Below are 20,555 nucleotides of genomic sequence, written 5' to 3' on the forward strand. Positions count from 1 at the left end.
TCTGGCTCACCACGTCTGATGATGAGTTAATGGCCACTCAATCGGGATAACACTCTCGGCGTGTGTGTGCGTTGTGATTGTTTGTTCCAGACATGTTTTTTGCGCATTTTGTTTTATTTTTCTTATCTAACCACTTCTTACTTTCTACTTTCAGATTGATCATAACGTTCCAGGGTGGCTAAATTGAGCTGGCACATGTGGTGAGTGTGTTTCGCACAATACGTGCTGTGGGGTGAAAGGGAAACGATTGATGCGAACTGCTATCTGATGCTGGGAAGTGGACAGTTTTTTCCCCCGTTCTCCTTAAAATGAGTTTCCATCACGACACCCCTCGTCAATAAATTGGCTCGGTGAGAGATGACACAGGATCCCAGTGCGATACGCAGCACGACTCCGTAATGACTGTTGACCTTATGGAAGGAGGTTAATGGGATGACTTTGATCAAATTGATATCATTTTCCCAGAGGAGTGCCAAAGATTCATTGCGAACCTTGATGAGTTTTTGTGGCTATCATTGAGGAGTAGAAGGTGTTGTGACAAAAATTAGATAGGTTTGAGGATTTTGAGTGAGGAATTTGTCTTAATCCAGTGTTAGGCTAAACCCGCTGCTTCGAAAGTAGTCAACCTCGACAGCTGACAGGACACTGTTTTTAGTTGTCATAAGTTTCACTAATCTTCACATTGCCCAGTGCCAACTTATCGCAAACTGTATCAACTCTTGAATAATGGCTCCCAACATGGTCAAATGATTTCACCGAATATTCTTGTCCCTAGCATTCTGCAATTAATTATATCTGTCCTACGGTTGTCAGTGAACGTCGCCCTGTCATAGTGATTTCGTCATTTGGCTCCCCTATGTATCGGACTGTTGGTGTTGGTCGTATGGGTCAATTCTTTTTTTTTGTTTTCACGTTACTTCAAGAATTCCATCACTGGTCCACCTCGTGGCGGTTGGGCGTCGTTTGACTTTTCTGCGATGTCTGCTAATGTCTGATCCCTTGCACCAAAACCTGCGCACTCCATATGCGTACGAGTACAAAATAGCACCACCACAACCATAGTTCTACAGCCCCAGTCTTGCCATAATCGTAAGGGCGCACCCAAGAAATCGTGTGTAGTTCCGCGCCCAGCTCTATGCTGACATTGAGCAACCTCCACAGTGGCATGAAAGTAAACCTGATCGACCTGACGCGGTTCAACCGGCGAATGGGCACTGTGGCAACGGAAAGCCTGAAGGTGGGAGAAGTCAGATGCCCAGGCCAGATACCGAAGCCCGCTGACACACTGCTGCCCATCATCAGCGTGCTTGCAGCAGGCATAGCCTGTGGATGGCCTGTGGGTTTCCCTCTTGTTTCTTGGCAAAGTAATTTTTATTGTCCGACGCGGTTTTCCAAGGGAACGCTCCGACTATTGATTATCGCGACCTATCACACGATCTATATGACTTGGCTGGTTAGCTTGACCCAGATATTGGAAGGTGCTATCGCGCGCGGTGTCTTTCAGACGCAGTGTCTCACGAACTCCGTCACCGGGCAATGGGTTATTAAAATTTCAATCTTCTCCATTGCCAGCCCTTTGACTCGTCTGCTTCTCAGGCGATGACATCCAATTTTCAAAACAAGCACCTGCCGTACGGCCCTGCTTCTACCGTGTGAGTGTGACTTCTGGCTTGTGGAAGGGAAGTTACCGGTCACGACGCAACCTTGACTCGTGTCCGATGGATTATTGAAGTGAAACAGTAAGTTGTGAGGTGTTTTCGTAAGCCTTTAAGTGTTCTTTGGCGTTAGATTGAATGGTGAAGTATTGTGACTACGGTTGTGACAAGCGTCACCAACAAGATTACCTTAGGTGTCTATTCAGCTGCAGGCGACCTTAGAAACGCACCACATATTGGTACCCTTCATGAACATGCCGAACATTAAAATTCTGATAGTGCCGTTGTTTGATGATGTAGGATTTGTTCATCAGGGTAGGGCAGTTTTAGAGTCAATGGCTCTCAATAAAATTGCAACACTGCTACTGCAATGTAAGATCACTTAGATAAGCTTTGTTTTGTTGCGTGGGATATAGGCATTCGATTTTATAATTTAAATTCTCATGGATTTTTCTCACATTAGTGCCTCTTTTGCAGAGCATCACAACAGCCAGCTGGCATTCCATTAGCTCGCCCAGGCTATGTAATAGATTGAAGTGAGGATTGTTTCATAGCTTCAAAACAATTCCATCGCGCGTTGCTACCTTCTTGACTCTCAGCGTGGGGTGTCATCAAGCCGATTCGATCATGGGAGCTGATGGTGATGAACCAATCCGGTTAATAGTGTCACACACAGCGCGGCAAATCAAAATAACACCTACTGGATAGATGGCATCGACACTAAGCTTTGGCATCGTTCAAAAGAGCACGCAACGTGGAAACCTGTATCTTAAAGAAAGATGGTGTAATTCGTGAAAGGTTGCTGTGCTTGGTATGCATTCTTTGAAATAGCGTTCGCTCCCGATATGTGCTAATTACTGTTAATCTGCATGACCGACCTACAAGTCACAGATACTGTCACAAAATCCATGTTAATTAAGTTATCGTTCGCCATTTTTGGGGTTGCTGACCCTACGCACGTGCAAATTCTTTGACAGTATGCAGCGAACTGGTTTGTGTTGGAACATCGTAGGGCAATTTCTAATGGCAGTTTAGCCTAGGCTCTTATAAAATAAATTGGTTCGTGTCTAGTGGTCATAAATTTAGTTGGTATTTTGCTTATTCAGCTGATTGCTAAGAAGAAACATATCGGAAAAAATCTGATCGTTCAAGAAACTAATAATAAATCGAATGAAAAATTTCAACTTTTTTGGATTAAAAAAATGTAAACAAATCTGTTGGGTCACGAACGAATCCAAGAATCTTGCTGATTGCAGCACGTTGCTTTCACCCCATGAAATAGTTTAAATTTTTGATTAATAGCTAAGATAAGCATTATGGTGCATGATGTGCACAAAACGGCTACTGCTGTCCACCTGTCCGGTGTGTGCTCTTGGCTCACCCAACTGTGGCATCAGCGTTGGTTGTGTCGTTTGCAATTACAACCACTTGCAGTGAAACAACTGCGACACAAGAAACAGGTTATGATGGATCGAAATCAGCGTCGGAAAGCGAGCATAAATGCGTTGACCGCATTCTTTTGAAGGCAGCCTCTCGCTGCAAACGACCCAACCATTAACCCTTCGCGGTCGCGGTCTGCAAAGTTTCGCCGGCTTCGCTTTGGATTGCATAATTGCTCGGAGTTTTCAATTACTGTTTTTCTTTGGTTTGGCGTTTTTGTTGAGGTGCTACTGCCGTGCTCTATTGCCCACCTTCAGGTTGACAGTATGCTAGCTTAATCTAGCCTGTGGCCAATGGCAATTGTAGACAGCGTTTTGCGTATCGGATTGAAAAATTACCTTGCGGTGTGGACCTTTCCAAGAAACGTTCTCACTTTTTAATCAAACCGCGTTCCTTGAAATTGCCGGCGTAAATCTTGACCCATTCCGGAGTTTAGTGTAGAGTTTAAGGGAGGGCGGGCAAATATTTAACAAAAGCCAACGTTACGGTCGATGAAAATCCGACTGAAGCGACACAAAATCACAATCCTTCGCTAAACATCCACCAGGTACGGCGAAACATCTCCATCTTGCCTCCACAGCAAGACAGCTTGATCCTGTGGGAAGGGTGCGGTTTGCGAAGGTCCTTTTCACCGGACCGGATTTTAATGAACCATTACACCTGGGGATTTATTGCTTGCCGGCAAATGTCAACCTCTTTATTAATAACATCTGCATTTTTGTGGTCGTCGGGGATTGGCGTCTCGTTTACTTTAGCCGAGGTGCGGCGGGGCTGCTGAAACATTAATGAAGGTGTGCTGTTTGGGATGTCACGTTACCATCTCCAGCTCCCCAAAGGGAAGGGTGAAAATCTGTCGGAAAATTGACACAGACACGTGCTTTTTAATTGCCAGATGGCGCGCTGATTCCTCGACATCCTTTTTTTTCTGGGGCTAAGGGAGTTGCTTTTTGCAGCAAGGTAAGCTCGAACCCTTTGCTAGCTTCTAGCAAAGGTAACCCACGCCGGAAATCAAAGTCCAAGGGATCGGCTGCCGGGATAATGGCTTTTGGCGCGTATCAAAGCCCCAGTAAATGACGATTTATGTTTGGGTGATGTTACGATATCACTTGCTAAGCTATCGTACCAGTTGCTTTTTTAGCATTACACAGGAAGCGGTTCTTGGCATGGTGGAAGTTTACACAAGCGCCGCGAGGAACTGAGAAGGTGTACACATTTACTGTATTTGCTCTTGTCTACGGGAATGCTGAAAGGTAGTGGTAATGCAAACACCGCTTTGAAAAAAAGGGTTTGAAAGCAAGCAAGTGTTGTGATGGTTTACTTACTCCCGGCTGTACTCCCTCCGGGAAATGGGATTGATTTGTGGCGGTACGCTGTAAGCGACCGTCTTTACACGGGAGAGTAAAATTATTGATATTGAGAAGGGTGACCGCAATCTGAGTTTTGTCGGGCAACACACTGTGGTCGTATGCTGATGTTTGCCGTTTTCCTCCCATCTTCCCGGTCGTGTAAACTGTAAGTTTATCGTCAGAAGCGAATTTTGGAACGAATCGCTCCTATGATAGGCTCCTGGTGTAGATTGGAAGCAAACCGGCCGGCTATCCAAGGACGAGAACGAGCAAATTCTAATGCATGTTTAATGGACACCGATAGCCTGGCGCTGGTGCGGTGTGGTGGCTAGGGATGAGCAAGATTGCAATCGTAAACATAAAGTAAACAGATGTTACATCAAAGGAACGTTCCATCCACTTAAGGATCCAATCGTTTGGACACGTTTTACTACACGTTTGAATGGCAGGAGCGAATGAAAAGAAAAGTTTTCGGTGGTGAATGGTGCCAATGAAAGAATGTGATGAAAAATACGTTTGGCCAATTTTTATACACTTGCACAAGGTAACAAGACTTGTTTTCCTTTTTATTAATGTTTTTCAATTCATGTGTTTTTCTATTTTCAAGCAGTGAAATTACGTTCGTTTTTCTCATAATCGTAAAAATCGTCTTTTGCGTGGCAATGTAATTTTTCTTCAAATTGCTTTCATTTGCGCACCGAAAACCGTTCGCAATCTAATTATCTTTACTTTTGATGAATTTTCCGAGCATTATCTACATTTTGCCTCGTCCTGTCTTCATAACAATCAATTAAAACTTGTCATTTATGCGTTAAAAGCTGCCTATTAGCTAATCTGCAATTAAAGCGCATTGAGACGATTTCACGGCTAATTAAACGATGAACGGTCGCTGTTAATGCTCCGACCACCATCAAACGGACGAACGTTATCATTCCGTTCGCAATGGCGCTTTTAAAGATCGTTCCGTCACGAGTGCAAAGTGTGTGATTGTTTGTCGTTGATTTTAAATCACAATCAAATCCAGACGCAATATAACTTCCCGCGAAACGGGGCTCTCGTTAAAGTATGACCGGAAAAATAATCCCTTGGTGTGAAATTTATGTTTTTTCTTGTTCTACCATTCGTTCCCTGGACGGCACCTTGTGCTGCGATGCGCGGTGGGCAACAGATTCTTTCCGAAGTAACAACACCAGGACACAACTTTGCTCGTTTTTTCCCCCCTGTTTGGTTGGAACGTTGGTACGCGAGTATAATGCCCACAGACCGCAGGGTGCTGGATGATTTTGCAATTTTCATCACCCTCCAACGCGGTATTATGCTGTGGAAAAGTTATCCCAGTCGTAAAGTATGGCTAGGATAAGCGTGTGGTGTATTAAAACCACCAACGAGCCAAGGGCTTGGCCGGGTGTATGCCCCATCGAAAGAGACGGAAGGTGTTAAACCGGTGGTGTTATCTCATCGGTTTCGCGAGGGAAGCGCGTTTCAAATGCATTCGCGGAAAATTTAAGATCGAGCAGTGTAGCAGCATTGGGGATTAACCGTCTGTAGCGGGAAACCGACGAAGCCTACCGATTTGAAGTGTGTTTGTTGCGATTAGGGGCTCCCTCCAAATTTATGACCTGCCGTACATACGTTGCGGGAGTGGTGCTCGTAATCCTTCGAATGGTACATTTAAAGCCACTTAAAGAGCCATTTCTGCCATTTTTGGGGGCATGGGACACATGTACTGGTTCACGCATGGCGATATTAAGCGGTGCGGCTCCTGAGTTTCCATATTTTTTTTTGGTAGGATTAGTGGCAAATTTACGACACCAATTTAAACGGTAGCGATTCATTGCAATGGAGAAGCTCTCTCTCTCTCTCTCTCTCTCTCTCTCTCTGTCAAACCGTAAATTTATGCCACATTTGCACATTTAATTATTTAACGCCAGTTTAAAATTGATGGAGCGAAGAGCGCAAATGGCGAACCATCAAATTACCCATTTGCGATGTTCATTATCCAGCAGGACACATTTTACGCACTAACAACGGGGTCTGCACCTTCCAGGAACGTAACATGTTTGACGATTTTTTGCACACGATCAAATCGCGACCAACTCGCCGTCATGGAACTGAAACGATCGAAACAAAAAAAAACGTTCGCCTTCATTCCTTACAACCTAAGCAAAACGATTATCGCACGCAGAAGAAAGAGGGCAAAAATTGCAACTAGACACACACACATCAGGGGCAAAAAATCGAATCTATAAAATCGAAAAGAAAAGTGGCGCAAAAAAGTGGAAATCAAATCAGAGTAAAACCAATCGAGGACCAACGATCGTTCCTTGTGTTATTTTTTTCTGCCTCCGTGCTAAGCTGCCCTCCGTAACGCAGGAAAACTTCTCTGGTGAAATCGAAACTCTCGGCCAAGTCGCCCTGACTCCATCGCCAGTCGTAAAATAATCGAGCATGTAATTTCATTAGCGGAAAATGGTGTTTCCCTTTCTTTTGCCGGCAGGGTGGCGCTCGTCATCCACCCCTGCGGTTGTTTGGCAGTCCCTTTTTGCTAGCAAGAGTGTGTGTATGTGTGTGTACGAGTGTAGGTCTGTTTGCTGTACACTTTTACGATCAGTTCGGTGTTCGGTACAGTGCATTGACGGGCTTTCGTTTTCGTGCGATTGGTTCATTGGTGTTTCGTTTTTTTTTGTGTTTCATTTTTTCTCCGATATTTCTTGACTTAGGTTTCAGTTTGTCGATGCATTTGGCTGCATCTTAAAACACAGCCGCATAATAACGGTGCAGTAGTAAATCAAACAACATGTTGTTGCTGTATAATGCCGTACTACTATTCCTGCTTTTATCTACAGAGAAGTTCAAACCATTCCACCGACATTCGCCGCAAATCGAGCTTCGTGACAACAATTCCAATCGCACCCAGTATAATCCTAAGACACACCCTGATTAATTTTGGACGCTTCAAATTGTGGTACAGCAATTGCTTCGCCGAATCGCATGGGCGATGGGCATGGAAATTAGACCAAATTTGGGCTCGTTACTGGCGCCGACTGGGGTGGCTGGCTTCGTGACTGCTTGAATGTGTGCAATTTAGCGAAGGAAATGAGGAAAGAGTTACACGAATCTAAAGCGGCGTGAACAATGATAGCAGCAGGCTCAATCGAAGTTGTTTGGTGCGGGTTTAGTTGGACGCGAGGTTGAATTGAATGTAATGGATTTGGGCGCAGATGTTGCCACAGCTGCTAATGTTTGCTAATGATTGGCCAAAAATGCTCCAATTTACGGGCCATGATAATGATAATTTACGAAATGGAACTGCAAAGTAATGTGATTTTTGGTTCCATTTGCTTGTTTTACTTGTTTGAATCTACGGCAAAAAAATATACAATGGATTGCCGAAGAGCAATGCAAATATTTTCCTACTTTCTATAGAATCTATAGAATATCAGAAGTAGAACTTCCCTCGCGAAAAGTGCAATCATGTTTGTCTTCGGATGTCATTAGTGTTCCACCCGTAAGGCAATCGTAAAAGATGACAAAACTTTCCAGCCGAGCCTCTGATTCCCCACGCCTAGCCCACTTCATATTTCCATTCGTTCATATTGGTTTCGCACGTCACAACTCGCATCATCACGAAATGTATGCCATTCAGCAGCATCACTTCCCCATGAACAACTGTGTACCAGAGTGCTCTATCATCTTCGTTCCATCATTCCTGAGGATATGTGCAAGGACTATAACCGGATGAGTAAATATTTTCTTAAACCCAACCACGTGCTTCTTCTGCCGTCGCCACCGTCGCATTAATCCATCCGCACGTTCTTCATCCGGGGAGTACTTTTCGCAATCAGCATACGTGTACTATCTCACGGTTGCTTTGCATAGGAACTGTTCTGACACTTGCATGAGACAGGAAGCGTGAGAGTTGAAACACTCCATTCAGTGCACCTGTGGAAGTGGAAAACTATAGAACACGGCGAAAGTTTCCCATCGCAATCCTGTCGTTGCTTGTTGCATTGCGTTGGAGCATTGCATTTGGCTGATGGAAATACACTTTACAGGAAATTGTACACAGCAGTTGTTAGGGAATGCAATCAGCGGTAATACCCACAGGTGGAAAATGTTTGTCACTCCGAACCATCACACCATTACGTGGGATTGGTTTTGAATAAGAGAAAGTAATGAAAATAATGTACTTGTACGGGGCAAGACAACGACATGTAAACGTTGAATATTTCTAACAATGCGAAATAAAGATAGGATCTTTCGTAATGTTGTGGTACGTGAAGAATGTCCAAAAACATCCCAAAAGTTAATGCGACTCACGTTTAAAGCACAAGGACATACCTTCGTGATATAAAATAAATATGCATAGTACCTTGATGTCCTCCACGAACCGTAACTCAACAGAGGTCCACCAGTTTGACCCAGCATTGTGCACGCCATCAATTCATCCCAACATCTCACCACATTCTTCACCGAGGCACGTCCTAGCCCTGTTTCGGTGTTAAAGATCCGGCACGAACATGGTCGCACACGAAAGGTCCCAACATCTAACCTCACTCGCCGGTTCATGGTTGCAGAGTGGCAACGGCGGCATCGTTAGCAGCTCGTTCGCTCTCATGTTGGGTGAAAGAAGAAGCCTTCGAATGTGTGCCACACGATGAACATAAACCGTTCAGTGCACGTGCTACGGTCCTCCTCACTGGCGGTGCCGATTGCGCAACGACAAGTGCAGCTCGCGTGCAGCAACGACACTGCGAAAGGGTTTCCCTTCTATTTGTGTACCAGAGCGTCTGAAGCTTAAGAAATAGTGGTCGAGTGGTGTAGCATCTTCCGATTGTTGCTGCTGCTAAGCCGAACGGAGCGAAAGTTTAGATTCCTTTGGCAATGGGTGTGTTTGCTTTAATTAAGCAGCACGAACCGGATGATGTTGTGACAGATTTAATTAGTTTCTAGAGGCAAACTTTCGCGACCAGCGAAAGAGTAGAGGAGCTGGTGATTGTGGAAATGTGCTTATCAGGCTCTTGATATGGACCGACGTACCGACGGTTAGTTCACGTCAAGATGTACTCTGTTTGTAAGGAGATGTCTGTTAATTATTGTAGTAAACAATCTAATGCTGTACTGGATCTTGGCGCCAGAGATAAGTTCTAACTGATAGACATTCTGAGGGGAGGATGACGAGAAGTTCCAAGATTCGAAGATGCCTTTATGAAACTAAACTAATATGGTTGCTCCAAGGCTTAGATTTCTATAACTTTCATATTTATTATTAATATCACATGTCACCATCAAGTGAGAAGCTCTTTGGCTACTTACAATGAGCTTCATTTGAAAGTGCATGCTAAATGGGCCATATTCGACATCCACTACATCAGTGCAATGAAATTGAGACCCTGCTGCTCTATTCGATGCACTCAATGTGCCCCATGCGGTGCCCATTTTCCCAATTAAAACGATTCAGTTGTGCAATTTTGCTGAAGTTCCCTCCGATGATGTTTCAATCTGACCAATAAGCACTCACGGGAATATCTCTGCCGGATTCCCGGGGAGAAATCGATAATAATTGGATTTATGTCGTTTGATCTCGCCAGGCAGCATCCACACACGCCGTTTTGCCCCCTAGCCAGGGCAAGGAGGTTTAAAATGGATGTACATCGCCTATCATAGAAAGCTCATTCGTGCCTTTAACGAAGCACACCAAACAGGACGTTATATGAGGATGCGAGAGTTATGGAATGTGAGGAAAGAGAGTTTTGGAGAAAATTCAATTTGCCCGTTTCAATATTTGGTTGGGCGAAACGGTTAATGAAGTGCCCGAACGGAAGGCTCGGTTGATGAGATATTTGGATACGAATCGTGCTGGAAGTTCCTCAAGTCGCCAAAAAAGTGAAAATTAAAAACCCACACATGATCAACTCGCTTACGTGCTTGCCCGGCTTCGTAATCGAGTCGATAGTATCGGGTACGGGGTGGGTTTGATTGATTCGATCAAACAGTCAATTTCCTTCCCAAGATGATGCTAACCTGCTTTTAAGTTGAGTTCCCGTGCACACGCTTACCTTCGATTTCCAGCTGTATTGAGTTAACTAACCGCTAGCGTGTTATGCCCAACGAAGGGTAAGGTTCTACCTCATCGGTAAACACCGAAACTCGGTGGTATTAGCAGCTTACCGAGCTTATCACAGAGGCGCAACCTTTGACCGCCAGGTCCGTTACACAACGGAAAGTAAAGCCGTTTCGCCATCTTTATTGGCCGCCCGGTGAAAGTCTTTACCTCTTTTGTCGGGCTATCACCGGTGAACACCTTTGTGGGAGGCCATATAAAAATGTTTTTTAATCTTCACAATGACTCAGGACCGGCAGGTATCTGCGTGGAGCGGTAGACCTGTGCGCCCGTCTGGTTTCGTAACCGGTTCAGCACTCATAAATCGTCAGGTAAAACAGGATTAAAATCATACCTCGACTAATTTATTGTGTATGTGTGGTTTTTTGTATGCTTCGACCCCTATTTCCGTATTCGTGTGTGTATGTGCAAACAAGTACTTGAAGTTTGTGTGTACAATCTCACGGAGATGTTTACACTCAATTGAAGGTTGAATTTGTGAGTTCCAAACAACCGACCACAGTCGTTGTGTACGCTTTCTTCCAGTGCGCGGAACAATTTGCATGATAAAAAAACGACACTTCTTCGCCGATCGTCTTCCACGTCCGCCGGCCAATTCCGGTAGCGTGGAAGAAGTGTGGCACAAAATTTATGATCCCATTGTTGCGCGATATGAGCGTTCGCATTCAGCACGCGTGCAATTTGACAGTTCTTTTGCAGTGTGCAGCAGCGGGCTTTGTGCATGTCTGGCGGGAGGAGCAAGTGCGAACTGATACCGCCACAACCGGGCTTGGTCGGTTTAAATTGCCTGTTTTGGAAGGCAAAGGCAAGGAGTGCGACCATTTGTGGAAGAGCATTTCGTGAGAAGATGTATATGTTTCGTTTTTATCGCGATTTCCATTCAGCAGTTTGTTTCTTTTTTTCTCTCTCGCGTGAAGCCCGTAATCGCAAACATACATACATTGCCACAGTAGAAGAAAAATAAATACAGGCCGAGAGAGACGGAACGAAGCAGAAAATGGTTGAACCTAAAAAAAGGGAACGGTTAAGCAAGTGAATACAAAAAAGACAACAATACAAGCAATGATAGCATCCAAAAGCGCGAAGACGAATGATGTGCTGCAGACAATGAGTGGAATAAAAATTATCATCAGCCAAATTAGTGTTCGCTTCTCAGGCAGATTGTCTTGCGCGTTTAAACGCGCAAAATTTAATGTGCAGCTACCCATAAAGGTTTTTGTGGCCGTCAAAGCAAAGGCCCAATTTATTACACCGCACCAGGTGGCACCCGGTGACGAATGGGCGAGTGAAAGTTGTCACATTTTTTGCATATCTACCGGAAATAGAATTAGTCAAAATGAAAGAAAAGATAACATAAAAGTAGCACCGATTTCCAACTGTCCAGCAGTGTTGCGATAAAATTCACCGATGAGCCACAAATGGAAATAACGTAACATTTGCTACTCCCAAAAGGGCGGAACACGCCACTTGACGAAAAACAAACCCATTTTGGCTGACTAGTTTCTTTTTATTTTATGACGCCTTTGTCATTTCGCTGATGGCACGACACCGATCTCGAGCGAGCGCAGAAATAAAAATCTGGCAATAGACGCGGCAGTTTTTACGCGACCACATCCGGTGCGCGAATGGGGAAGAAAAGCGTTTCCTCTATCGGGGATACCCTTGCAAAATATGCGTGTTTTGCGTTTAGCGTTTATGCTCACGGTGCAAGAAACAACCTCCCCGGGATGTAGCGGTTTGGCATGGGATGAAATAAAAAAACAGAGAGGAAATGTTTACCGTCGCTTTCATGTTTATCACCGGTTTTATCTGATTACGCTGCTCGGGGGTTAGGAGTGCAAGAGAAAGACAAATAAAGGTATACCTTTCTTCCGCAAAACGGCCAAAGAGGAAAATTATCTCTTTGGCAAAGCTAAGCACTGTGGTTGTTTTTTTTTTGATTGCCTATTAAAACACGAATGTTTAGGAGTCGGTTTACATCTTTATTTTCTTGTTGTTTTGCAACGGTTTATAATTGTTTCTTGTAACGAAACAGCGACAATAATAAAGACGTAAACATTGTTGATGACTATGTTTGTGTGGCAATATTGAACATGAATTTAATGTGCGTGTTTCCATCATTTCTGTATTTTACAAATATTGCCAACACTACCATGTAATTTCTAAAATGTATTTACCTTAATCCTGCAGCTTCCCTGCCAAACAGATCCAATTAGAAAACACCTTGTTACAAGAAATTGCATTTATTACACAGCACTTACCTGTTTGCGAATCGCTGCCTTACGCGTTTGTACCATTGCAGATAAAAATGCAAATGGAACGGGGCACAAATAGGGCTGATTGAAGCCACTTTGCGTTCCATTATGTTTGTGTGTGTTTATCAGTAAAAAAAAGGAAAATTCCCTCTGAAATACGCATGCTACGCGAACAATTTCCCTCCTGGTCGGGAGATGGCGAAAAATACGGCGAAACACCGGCTCCACTGCGTTCCCTTTCGTGTAGTCCTAACTGGCAGAACGGAAAACAAGAAATCTCTGCCACTAAATTTAGCCCATTTGTATTCGAAGCACATCGACCGAGCCAAGCGACGGTCCCGGTCTGTGGCGTCCGACCGGGGAGACAGGGATGCTGCTGCTGCTACTGCTGCTGCAATATGCTGCTTTATGTGGCCGCATAATACGGCGTATCGTGGCTCGATGTGGCGCCTCACTGCGAGACGATATGAATCGAAACGAATCAACGCAATTTGTGCTGGCGCATCATCATCATCATCATCATCATCATCGGCGGCGTTGTCGTCCTCGTGGTCGTTGGTACACTCGCCGTCAGTTGCAGTAGAATCTGGTTCGGGGCAGCAGCCACAGTCTGGGATGGGTGCATCAAGAAAAACTACCATTTTTGTGGGCAATGTGCTTTTCGGGGAACGGTTGATCAAAACCGAAAGTAAAATATTTTCCCTGATTTTCCACCATGTTTTCATTTTTTGGGAGGAATTGTGCTTTGCGATGGAACGGTTTTTCTTGTTTGGATGGTTGCAGCAGGTCTTTCTTATCACAGATTGACTCCGTTTATAGAAACGAGCAACCATAAACATTTCCAGTGTTTTAAATTAAGGTTCCGGCAAAAAAGACAGTCTATCTTGGACTAGGTTTGTTGAGGGGAAGGAAGCATAACATGGCAAGGTTGATAACGAAGGAGGGTAAAGTTTGGCTCGTGTTAGTATGAAAAGTAAATGGATGAGTTTTCTTCGATGTGTGTGGGCATTTTAGGGGCCAATTCATATCTACAGCACACGCAACTGCTTCTTCTATTCACAAACACCTTTCAGTAGGCACACAGACAAAAGTAAAAGTTTCGTCTTCATCTTTTAAGTTCTTGATTATGAGTACGTTTGCACGCTGCACTGCGATTGCACTGCGAAAACGTTTGCCGGTAGACGACGAAGTTTTTGTGAACTTTTTAAGTAGTTTTCTAGATTCGCATTGCTTGGTGTGCTAGACCGTTCATTTTAAGATCTTTTTAACCGTAAAATTGTCTCCTGATTATTGCTAGAAAGATGAATCTGGCATCATTTTAGTAAAAGAAACAAATATTCCATTATTTTTGTGACACAGACTCGGAGTTAAAGCAAGCATCCTTCGGTGTTAAATTCCTTAAACAACAGTTTTCATGCATTTCCAACGCTCCAGACACAATCCTGCTTAAGTTATTTGATAACTCAACCATTTCCTCGACATAATCCAGCGTCACCTTCAGGAAGCCATTGAAAGTGTTTTCCGAAAGGCAAAATCCACTGATTCGTGTTAAATCAGACGCCCCCCCACTCGTAATGGTTGATAAGCGTTAGCCTATGTCTACCAACGTCCTCCACCCAGCAGGACCGTCCTATATTGTGTGCGTTAATTGCTATCGTTTCTCGTCTGGTGTGACACCGGCCATAGAACATCCCAGACATGCTCGGGTTCAGACAACACCGCCCCAAAACAACGCTGTCTGGCTGTGGATGCTCCATCATTGTGCGTTCCCGAAAACAAAATCGACACGCTACGACACCAGCCACTTCAAATCGGATTAAAAGTAACGCTTCGATTGATTTAATTAAAGTATTACCAGCGAATAAATCTTCGCACCCCCGTCGTCCCTTTTTGCCCGTATTGGGCGCCGGTGTGAGGGGTTAATTAATTTCGCCAGCACCAAGCTATAAGCCTCATAACAATAGGACGGCCCGGGACAGTAGAGTTGTTTTGCAACTTGAGGGTTTCAAAGCGGATGAGAAATTCGAAACGAAACGGTAATAACCCTGCTGGATGTCCATCTCAATGGTAGTGTGGTATTTTGCTTCGCAACGCCTGTTATGAAGTACGTTACAAAGTATTTCTAGGACGCGTGCTAGTTACATCTCAATAAATGCACAAAGGAGCGCGGGCTCTATTCTTTTGCTGCCTGGCAGCTTGCGCGAGCTAATGGCATAATGGCACACAGAATGATCCTTTTCAGTTGGTCACTCTTTCAGGCGCAGTGAATGTGATTCCATTTTTCCAGCTGACTGGATAGTTCGGTACAGCTTCATCTGTCTTCCCACTCGCTGATGGGAAAATATCTCATTAGACTGAAAGCGGGATGGTTCTTGCAGCGAGTGCTACTTTTCCACGGAAAACCCACTCGTCCTTCAAACTGTATCACCATCATTACGGACGGCGAAGAAAGCTGCGCGCAGTCATACAGTCGTGGCCATTAGTCAACGTCGGACGGGGTACCCATCATGAACATCGGCGTTCATCATCTTCACTGTGCATCACCTCAATCATAACGGCGTTGAGTGGAGAAATGTTATCACCCACTTTGGGGAGGAAAAAACACTTGTTCTAGCGTAGCGGTGCGCACACTATTCAGGGAGCAAGGTAGATAGAGATTGGATTATTTGAACAGCTTGCCAGAAGGACGCAACGGACATAATCATCTTTAGATAAAATCAGAGCATGATGTGGTTTAGATAGAAGCATGATTCTTTTGCGAGTATTCTCTAGAAGCCATAGAAGTAGCTGTCATATAGAAGTTGTACGTAATTGAAGGTCAAACTATATTCTATATATAACTATGAAATGGATATTCAAGTGAATGAGATGATATGATTCACTGCGGAACGTTCATTGCCTGACTATTTTAGCTTCAATGTAAACGAGTAAACAATAAAATCGATTTTAACGATAGCTTTCTGGCTTCAAAATTAAAAAGTGATCTGGCGATTCGATTTATTGAACTGCGACTGATGCCGTTCAGACTTGAATGCTACAATCCGTTTGTGGGTCATTGCTTTGAAGTTCAATCCGTCCGGGTAGGTCGAAGGTTCTCGCCAAATGGGCGGTGGATATGCAAAATCGAAACCCAGCAGACGAGAGAGATAGAGCGTCGAAAAAAAATCAGCATGAAAACCATCCCAACCACAACGCTCCGTGTGTCCAGCACACGGAGTGTAAGCGTTGAGATTCAATAAAATATCGAAACCGCAAGCATAATCCCTCGCCCTCGTCGCGTGTCACCGTTTCCACTATCCCGGGCACGTTCTCCCGTCGCAGGTTGAAAGGATTTCCTTTCTGCCTTCTATCGTTCTACCGCATTCGCACTCGATTGATTCGTCCAGTCCGCACTGCTGGTCGATGTGGTTAATTGCAAAATATTTGCATTTTAAATTGCACCCAGGGTGTAACGACGAGGGCCGAGGGAGAAGGCAGCGTGGATTAAAGGGAACGTGTTTCGATTCGGAGGCACGCGAGGCACCAAAGTGGAAGCATAGGGTTTGGGAACCAGGGAAATATTAGCCACGATTGGGGCTTGCTCGAATGGGTTTCAATCGCGCATGAAGACTCATCGATGGACAAACAGTAAATCAACATGGCGTGTAATAAAATCGCCCTCGGTTCGATGGGCGTTAGGTGGTTCATAAATTTAATTAAAACTAAAACGTCATTTCTACGTTTGTGCGATGTGCGATGCTTTTCAAATGCGACACCAAACCTGTTCGATGGAGCTTGTAAAAGTGACCTGCTGGAGGCTATTTTTTGCAAGAGTTTGAATAAATTTAGTTTACTACGAAGTTATTGATCGTGACTTTAGATTTGTTTGCTTTGATATGCTTATTAGAAGGAATTGACGATTATAGAAGCAGTAGAAAATGAATAAATGCCAGATTATCTCGACATCAAAAGCACATTGAGATAAATTATTATCAATTACGTAATAAAACGATACATTCCTCAGTCAAACATTTCTTCTAATGATATCTTTCCGTTTTATTTTCCATTGCAGGCTTCCTGGCGTCGCTTGTTGATCTTTACCATTTGGATAGCGGCTCACCGAGACCTGTGGTGCCCAAAATCCCCACTACAAATCCCGCACGAAAAACATCGACAAATTCATCTGTAGCTACCCAGACCACCAGAAATCCGAAAGCTGCCCTCTCATAACGATAAATTATTAGTTACGTGTCCCCACTCTCGGGGGACTTGGTGTAGAAAACCCGAACAGTAAGAGATCATAAATACGCCGGAACGTGTGGCATGATTTATGGGCAGTTGTCCAGTGGACGTTTTGCGCCCGGCGTCATCATAAGGAAGAATTTGTTACGGACGGCAAATTCTTTCCTTTCCGACACAGACGCACAAAGACAGTTCCGGGTTTGTGCCGATGCGTGACGGGGAAGGGAAAGTCAGCCCGTTCTACTTTTCTGGGCTGAACGTGGGCTCCTCCTGTGCTCGGTCAAGTGCTGTTCTGTGTTGTAATAAATGTACGAGCGCACATGTTGGTGTTAGTGAGACATAGTGGATTGTTATCGAATTTGGTATTAGTTTTATTGTTTTGAAAATGAATGTGTTTTTTAGGTTTGCATGGTTTTTTCGATGATTGTGATTTATTCGTTCTTTTAGCAAGTATTATTAAATACAGCTCCACACAATTGTTTTCAAAGAAAGTTCAACGGCTCGATCCCATCCCGTAGCAAAAGTAGATCTAAAATCCATTACGTTTTTGTTTACCCTTTCTTTCTCCAAAGGCAAATCGAAACGGCCCTATCCAATGGGTTCGTGTGCATAAGAAGTGAACGTGTGTTGTGTGAGAAAATAGTGCAACCTAGCGAGGAATCGAAAAAATAAAAGAAGTGAGTATAAATCTGCATAGAAAGTGAAATCATTCCGGCTACCGGTCCGAAGGCCCTTGCCGCACCGGACCAACGAACGTTACCGGAAGTGGTCCCTCGAAAGTGAACCGAAGTGAATCGCGCTGGTGGTACGGGAAACGGCGCTTTACCCCACGCCGGCCGTACCGGTGGGAAAAAGTTAATTAATCCAAATATTGGTCCGCTTTCGTGCAGCCAGCACCCAGTGTTAGCCGTGGTCGGGTCGGGAATTAGCAACAAAATCGATCCGTCCGAGAGCCGGAAAGGGTTCGTAACGGAGGACGACGATCAAAGTCTCCGATCTTCGCGTACGGAGGCCGACATTTAGCAAACCGAGCGCCATCAGCACATCCACATCGACGGCAACATGGAAACGGAGGAAATCATCAAACTGGTCGACGGGATCTATAAGGTGAGTGGTTTGAAGGAACGCTAGCGGAAGCGGGCGAGGGTAAGCCCCGCTGTGGGTGGGATTGTAAATGAAGTTTTTCTTTTTGAATAGCAAAGGGCTAGAGTAGCGATGGTAGTAGTGGAAAACTTTCAACTGACACACCCTTTGGCGGATAGAACAGAAAGTAGGGAAATAGTTTTCCAAAAGTTACAGTCAGGTACACAGCATTTTCAGACAGGTATTTGACGTGGTATGTAGTTGGTAAGTTGGTAAAAAATGCTGACAATTTTGTGAGATTCCGAATAAAAATCTAGCAAAGAAAGAAGCATGAAAGCACGTCGCTTGAGATGCTTTTCGACCATAGAATTGATATAGCTAATGTAAAACTATAAACCATCATACAAAAACATTCCTAATGTGGAAACTAATCAGACGAAACATGGATTGAAATAGCTTGCAAATGATGTCATTATGCGTTCCTGCACTCTCTTAAAGGGCAATGTTAAACATCCCTCAGAGACAGAGCTATTGTCAGCAATTACAACCACGCGGCTGACGTCAGGATGTGTGACGTCCGCTTCGCAGTTCATTCTTCATTCTTCCTGCATTCCTGGGCAAACGTTATGGGCTTGGTCTTTAACGCTCCGGGATCCGCAACACCCAACGCCGTATGTGTGTTGCTGACTGCACACGGCTCCACATATGTCGGCAAGTTGAGCATAGAACTAAACCAGTTTACCGTACACTCCACGAACCGCTGCCCTGCGAACCAGAACGGCTCGCGTTATCCGGCGTGAGACGAGCGTACGGAATGTGGGTTAAAGTAGATCAAAACCTTCCTCCGCTTCGCTTCGATCCCGACCGACCGACCGACCGACCGAGAGATTGTGGCGAGGGCAATTGTATCGTGTCTGTCCCGGTTTTGCAGCACGGACGGTGTAGGAAAAGGGTAGAGATCAGCCCCATTGGCGAACCTGACCTGCAGGATTACAGGTGTGGCTCGGTAGGTGTACTCGGCTTGCCGGTGAGCGTAGAGCGTAAATATTTATGACGCTCTAGCTGTGTTGTGTGTGTCTCGCTTTTGGAGTTGCTAAAGGTGAACTAGCAACATGACTCGCATGACCAGAATGAAGTGAGCTAGCTGGGTGAAGTCTTATCAACAGACCTGCGGGAGGTGAAGGCATGCCCGGCGTTTGACGTACAATCAGGGGCAACTACCAAGCTCTGGTTCTAGCACCCTGGACCCTACGGGACAATCTAAACAGTTTCAAAAAGCATTCCCACTTTCCCCTTACGGTTTTGCGAACGGGCAAGGCAGCGCTTGAATGGCTTCCGAGTGCAAACGGTGAGAACGTTAGAGTTGGAGTTTTTTTCACAGTTCGTTGCACTACTCTGCCAGTGCATCTGGTGCTTTTGGGACTGATGAATTGTGTCCGATTTGTTGTAACCGGTGTTACCATCATCCAGCGCCCAGACCAGCGGCTAGAAGCGTCCGACGAAAGCTTGGTCAGCAGCTATTCCGACGGGACGGGTTCCGGTGCTAGTGCATTCGCAAATGGTAGAAACAATGTTTTACACCAGCTTCACCATGTACCGTACACACAGGATAGCACGCACTGAAGGGAGTTCGGTTGCATGTTTGCAAGAGGATTGTCGTTTTACGGCACAGCTTACGCAAACTATGACCCACGATGGAGCAGAGATAAAACGGCATGTCTGATGAGAAGCACACAAAAGTCCACTGAAATTTGTATTGTTCGGTTGCTATCGTTTCGAGTGCGACGTTCAAAAGGGTCATCAATTTTGAAGTTTTGTAAAAATAGCTTAAAAATCTGTATGTGTCGTGTAAATTGTGTAAATGAACAGTTGGGTAGCTTGTAGAGCTAGCCCATTAAACTTTCATTATTTGCACTCTGAGATAGTAATTAGTAACATCTGACCGGCTCATTTTCTTATCTCGACTTGTTTTCACAGTAAAGACGACGAATAATGGTGCCTTATGGTAGTTTTTGCAATGGCTATTGTTGTTCAGCAAGCTAAAAGCGTTCTGCTCCTTGGCGTAACCAGTCGCTGGGTCTTGAGATCCCACTTGCATGTTTTTCTACTTTCGTTTTTCTTTCCGCCATGGACAATGCAAATGAGTGGTTTTTCGTTTTTCGTTCCATTTCTGCTCGTTGAGTCGTGTTTTCCAGTGTATTAAGCAAAATTAAATTCAACGCAGCCATGATTACCATTATCATCATCTTTCTCTTCTCAACCATACTTACGCCTGGTAGAATATCCGCTGTTAGCTGAGCTCTTGAAGAGCTGGCCTGTGGATACGTAAATTTGTAGGCAAAAAATATCCAACTAGTGGAAGACATTTTTTGGTGTGTTTGGTGTGTCCCTCCTGGCTTCCACCGGAGCTAGATTAGATTTGTTTTACGAG

At 44.6% G+C, this 20,555-nt stretch overlaps 1 protein-coding gene across 2 annotated transcripts in view; it reads left to right on the plus strand.

Annotated features, from left to right (window-relative positions):
• Window positions 1-20,555, plus strand: part of LOC121587618 (protein piccolo) — an 82,306-nt gene that overhangs the window by 42,426 nt on the left and 19,325 nt on the right. The window contains exons 2-3 of one of the 2 annotated variants that reach the window (XM_041904573.1): window positions 17,614-17,718; window positions 17,932-18,148. In XM_041904573.1, coding sequence (XP_041760507.1) covers window positions 18,104-18,148 — 45 coding nt within the window. In that variant the 5' untranslated portion in view covers window positions 17,614-17,718; window positions 17,932-18,103. Of the gene's footprint in view, window positions 1-16,996; window positions 17,090-17,613; window positions 18,149-20,555 lie in introns of those variants that run through there. The other variant, XM_041904574.1, reaches the window with a different exon arrangement.

This window comes from Anopheles merus, chromosome 2R, assembly GCF_017562075.2.
Source record: "Anopheles merus strain MAF chromosome 2R, AmerM5.1, whole genome shotgun sequence".
NCBI lineage: Eukaryota > Metazoa > Arthropoda > Insecta > Diptera > Culicidae > Anopheles > Anopheles merus.